Below are 5,519 nucleotides of genomic sequence, written 5' to 3'. Positions count from 1 at the left end.
AGACCAGAGACTCCGAATGCCTCAGTAGTTCAAGAGTCAAATCAGGAATTTAGACATTGCCAAATTTAGGCCACAAAATACACCATCTGGGGCAGGGAGATACACAGGCAGAACAGAGAGGATTCGGGGGGCAGTGAAAATACCCCCCACGATACTCCAGTGGTGGATCCTCATGAGGCCTTTGTCCAAACCCACAGGATGTACGACACCCAGAGCGAGCCCTAATGGACACCATGGACTCTGGGTGCTGGTGATGTGTCCAGGCAGGCTCACTGATGGAACAGGTGCACCGCTCTGCTGGGGATGCTGGGTGGGGAGAGGCTGTGCCGTGTGGGGAGGGAGTCTAGGGGAACTCTGTGCTGTCCACTGAATTTCCCTGTGAACCTAAAACAGCTCTGAAAAAGAAAGTCTAGAGCCAGGCGTGGTGGCTCACACATATAATCCCAGCACTTCTGGAGGCCAATATGGAAGGATCGCTTGAGACCAGGACTTCAAGACCAGCCTTGGCAACAAAACCAGATCCCATCAACTGCAAAACTTATTTCAAAAAATCTGAATAAAATAATACTCATAAAGCCTAATACAAACAATACAAGATGCAGTGGCTCACCCCTGTAATAACTCTTTGGGAGGCCGAGGCAGGCAGATCATTTGAACTCAGGAGTTCAAGACCAGGCTGGGCAACATGGCAAAACCCCCTCTTCAAAAAATACAAAAATTAGCTGACATGGTGTGGTGTGTTCTTCTAGTCCCAGCTACTCCAGTGGCCAAGACGACAGAATTGCTTGAGCCTGGGACGTCAAGTCTGCAGCGAGCTGTGATTACGCCACTGCACTCCAGTCTGGGTGAAAGAGTGAGACCCCATCTCGAAAAAAAAAGAAGAAAAGAAAAGAAACCAATACAGGATACCCAATAGAAGCTGAGTTTCAGATAAATCATGAATAATCTAGAACAAGCTGATACTTAAAAAAATTGTTTATTTGAAACACAAATTTCTCCAGGCATTGTGTATTTAATCTGGACACCCTACTTTGACAATTTTACTTTACAGCAAAACAGTGGGTAATAGCATGTCAATCAGAAGGCTCAGTTTTTTGTTATAACAGCAACACAAACCCAATAGGCATAATGAAACAAAACAAAACTCGGTGGGGAGAATGAATATTTCCTCGGACATCCTGGCGATTCCTACCTAGGGCACTCCCTCTGTGTGCTGGGTGGTCGTGCACCTATGTTATCTAATAACATCAATGAAAAATCATCCTTCTCATTCTCTGGGTGCAGTGGTTTCTGGATGTGTTTTCTGGTGGTATTTTAACGTTTCAGGCCGACGAAAGGCTCTCGAACACTTGGAACACTGATAGGGTTTCTCTCCGGAGTGGATGAGCTTGTGCTCATTCAGGTTCTTTCTGTAGGTGAAAACTTTCTTGCAGTCTTTGCATTTGTAGGGCTTCTCTCCTGTGTGGCTCCTCTTGTGACATTTCAAGGAGAACCTCCTGTTGAACCGCTTGTGGCAGACGTCGCATGTGTAGGGCTTCTCACCAGTGTGGATTCGCTGGTGAACGCGGAGGTCTGAGAGCTGCATGAAGCACCTTTCACAGACGTTACATTGAAAAGGTCTCTCTCCTGTGTGTGATCTCTTGTGGATGACTAGCTTGGAATTACACATAAACCTCTTATTGCACACACCACATGCAAAGAGCAGCAGTTCCTTGGCTTCTTGGCCAACAGGCTGACTGCCTGCACCCGCAGGGCCTGGGGAATGAACTGGGTTGATCCCAGCTTGTCCCAGGGATTCTCTGTTGCCCACAGGTGTGGCTCCTCCTTGAGGTTCTTCTTGGGAAATGGAGGTGGCGTCTCGTTTGCTTCTTTTGGGACCTCTGAGATTCGGAGCCTCTCCTCTGTTCCTGCTGTGAGTCGAGGCTTCTCTCCACACCCAGGCAGAAGGTGTGTCGGCATCCACATTTTCCACAGAGGCTCTTTTGGGGTTCTTCCTCCTTTGCTCCCACCACACCTGCCCGGAAGAAGGGACTCACACACAATGCTAATAACGCCAGATAAGTTCATTGGCTGACCAAACTCGCTGCAGCCAAACACTGACCTTGGCTGACAACTTCCCCTCAACCTCAAGACTAAGACATTGGACCGTAGGTCTCTGGAGAGTGGGGGGTGGAGAGGCTTTGGCAGCTGAGTGCCCACTCCCCAGACATGATAATGCTGGGCCCCCAGACCCATACCCAGGAAGAGAGGAGCTAATATTTCCGGGTCCAAGTCCTCATACTCACTGGGACCGTTTGGAAGCTGAGGCTCTGGGGATGTAAGTCCTGGGTTCTCCTCCCTGTCTACGTTCAGACCCTTCTCCAAGGTCGGCTTGGGTCTCAGAGTCTTTGGACCTTCTTTCATGACAATAGTCTCTGGCAGTTGGAAGTCCTCCTCCTGACAACGGAAAACCAAGAGCAATGACTCCGCATCTAAACTGCAGGAAGCACAGACACGTCTGTCCCCTCCTGACTGGATGCACCAACTCTTCTAATGACACGGTGTGGAAATATGTGCAGACTTCCTGTGGACCACCCCCTCACCCCCAGTAAACATCACTGCCTCATGTCTGAGTCTGTCCCTAATCTGCACCCTCCATATTCTAAATCAGCTCCTGTGCCTGGTGGTTTTCACCCTTTGGTTCTCTGAGCATATTTCTTCCCTCTGTGCCAACCTCTCCCTACCCCTGAGGCTGGAAGGAGCATGACTCTAGGTGGAGGCCACTCAGCCCTGGCACCATTGGCATTGCAACTGCATCACCCTCCTGGAGGGGGCGCTGCTGTGCAGAGCAGAGGCCCCGCCTCCACCCTCTAGATGCTACTAACACCCCACCACCCCCAAGAATGCCAAACAAGAACGTCTCCAGACATGGCCATGTGTCTGGAAAGGCAAAATCACCCCGTTGAGAAATATTCCTCAAATTAAGAAATCAACAGTCTGAGACAGTAGGTTCCTTGCTGAATGACTTCATGAAACGTCTTTGTGGAAACTAGGTGGGGAAGGGATCTTCAGTTCATCCATCTGTGCCAACTGCCTCCCTCACTTCACTGAGACCATCTCTTACCCCCACTCAATGCTGTGCCTCATGGCGGAGAGAGGTGCATGTAGCCCCCTCTGTGATAGCTCAGGAATCTCTAAGTATGTAACACATACATGGGGAATGTCTCTATTCTTGTCCTGTGCCAAATCTGTCAGTCAGTCCAGTGGACACATGATTTCCTCCTATTCCCTTCTCCCACCTCTGCCCAGACACCAAGGCCTCACACACTCACCTGCCTCCTGGACAGCGCAGGGACCCTGGGCAGGGTCTGCAGCTCGCTGGCCTGGCCTTCCCCCCTCGGGATGCATCTTTGTTCACAGAGGAGGCCCGCTGGCTGGACATGCCTCTCGGATCATCCCTGACACTGGCGGGGCCTTCAGCCATCTCAACATCTGAGTCCTGCATAAGATATTCCTTTCCGTGGAAGGTGGCTACACACTGTAGAGGGAAAAAAGACAATCAGACTCACTATGAGAACCTGAAAGTAGCTCTCATATTCCCTGGGTCCTACCATAATGTTCACATTGACTGTAATTAATGTTCAAATCTGCCTTCCCGATGCAGAATCAGCTCTATGGACACAGCAATCCTGTCTGAATGTTTTTCTTCTCTAGATAAGTACATAAATATGAGTCCTTTGGAGGAAAGGGTCTCTAAACCAAAGAGAAGGCAAGGAGAAATATTCTGGGTGAATCCCACTCAATTGGCCGATGGCAGCTCACCTTGTGTTGGAACTTAGGGGTTCATTTGGGGACCTGGAAACAGATCCCTGATCTCTGATACCAACCACTTTCTCTGCCTCAGGATGGGACTTCGGGGCCCCTCTTGAGTTCACCCTAATGCCTCCTTCCCTACGTTCCAATGTCTTTCTTTCATGTTGGCCTCACACAGTGTGTAGATCCCTGTATCCCCTCTGCCTGTCCATCGCCTACACCAGGAATTGGCCATCTCAGCATAGCTGACATTTGAATATGGATGATTATTTGTCATGGTCGGGTTGTCCTGAGCTTTGGAGAATACTTAGCAGCATCTCCTGTCCTCCCCCTTGTGACAAGCAAAACTGTCCCCAGACACTGCTATGTGTCCCCGATGGGCAAACTCTCCTTTACTTGGAAGCCCTGAGCTAGAGCAGCCCCTCGGGTCCTCCCCAGTCCAGGTGCACCGTGCAGTCCCCATCCCAGCTCCCCTTCCCTGAGCCAATCAGGAAGGTCCCACTCACCCATTTCTTGGGTCTTCTGTTATTTCGCAGCAGGTCCTCCAGGTCTTTGCAGCTCCGCACGTCGTTCACCTTGACTAAGACCTGGAGCTCCTGGGGCATGGAGATCATGAACTGCTCCATCACCAGCATGTCCAGGATCTGCTCTTTGGTGTGGAGGTCGGGCCTCAGCCACAGATGGCACAGCTCAGTGAGTTTCCTCAGAGCCTGGATGGGGTCCCCCACTCCCTCCGAAAGCAGCTGAACATCCTGAAGTTCACTTGAGAAATCTCTGGGTCCACGCCGCGGATTTCCAAGTTTTCTGAGGATGCCACAGACCGTGGCAGCTCCAACCCAGGTCTGTTGCAGGGTTCCCTCTGACACCATGAGGATGTGCAATTTGCAGCCATATCTAATGGAGAATATTCCAATCAGTCTCTGAGAAAGCTCTTCCAGTAGCTGGTGTCTAACTGAGACCTATCTACCCAGGCCTCCTCTGGTTTTCCTCAGTAACAGATTCACTGTTCAGAAGTCTGCAAAAAAAAAAAAAAAAAAAATCATGAGCCCGATCACATTAAGCTTCTAGTCTATCCACCCATCCCTTCCAAAACCCTCATCCAAATCCTGGACGCCACTTCAGCAGCATCGAATTCAGCACAGTGGAAATCAGCCCACCCTGTTATTCTTCCAGTGTCTACACCTGACTGTATGTTCTGATTTAAAATCTTAATGCTCCCCTGGATCCTGATCTCCAGGAAATCATTGTGCAGAAGTGGAATCAGTTTTTTTTTTTTTTTCAGTTGGAACAACATGGTTCCCAACTGTAAATTAAATAGGATAGTTATGTAAAGCTGCTAAAATCTGATGCAACAATAACTTAAGTTCTTCACGTTTGCCTGTCCAGACAAGATCCAAGGTAAAGCCCTTCATCGTAATTATGCACAAAGATAGAGAAAAATAGTTACAACCTACAGTTTTTCCCCCAACACCTTTTCTTGTTAACCCCAGGACATTTGTTTGCTCCAGGGAAGGGAGAACTTTAAGTAATCATAAGAGAATTCAAGTCCTACACAGATATTGTTATTTTGGTAAAATGCACATTCATAAATTTCATCTTTTTTACCCTCTTCAAGTGCACAATTTCTTGGCACTAAGACATGCACCATGCTGTGCAACCATCACCACTGTTTAGTTCCAGAATTATCAGGCCAAAAGGAACCCCATCCCCATCAGTGATCACCCCCT

General features: G+C 49.0%; 1 protein-coding gene across 1 annotated transcript; it reads right to left on the bottom strand.

Moving 5' to 3' along the window:
* Window positions 1-1,258: 1,258 nt before the first annotated feature.
* On the bottom strand, window positions 1,259-4,684 carry LOC101010717 (putative zinc finger and SCAN domain-containing protein 5D). The gene is given in 7 exon segments (XM_031659309.1): window positions 1,259-2,014; window positions 2,076-2,079; window positions 2,282-2,436; window positions 3,312-3,386; window positions 3,389-3,517; window positions 4,299-4,520; window positions 4,523-4,684. Coding segments are annotated over 7 exon segments (1,503 nt in total).
* Window positions 4,685-5,519: the final 835 nt, after the last annotated feature.

Source organism: Papio anubis, chromosome 20, assembly GCF_008728515.1.
Source record: "Papio anubis isolate 15944 chromosome 20, Panubis1.0, whole genome shotgun sequence".
Classification (NCBI taxonomy): domain Eukaryota; kingdom Metazoa; phylum Chordata; class Mammalia; order Primates; family Cercopithecidae; genus Papio; species Papio anubis.
Note: the sequence above shows the minus strand (reverse complement) of the source record. Positions and strands in the feature narration are given on the sequence as shown.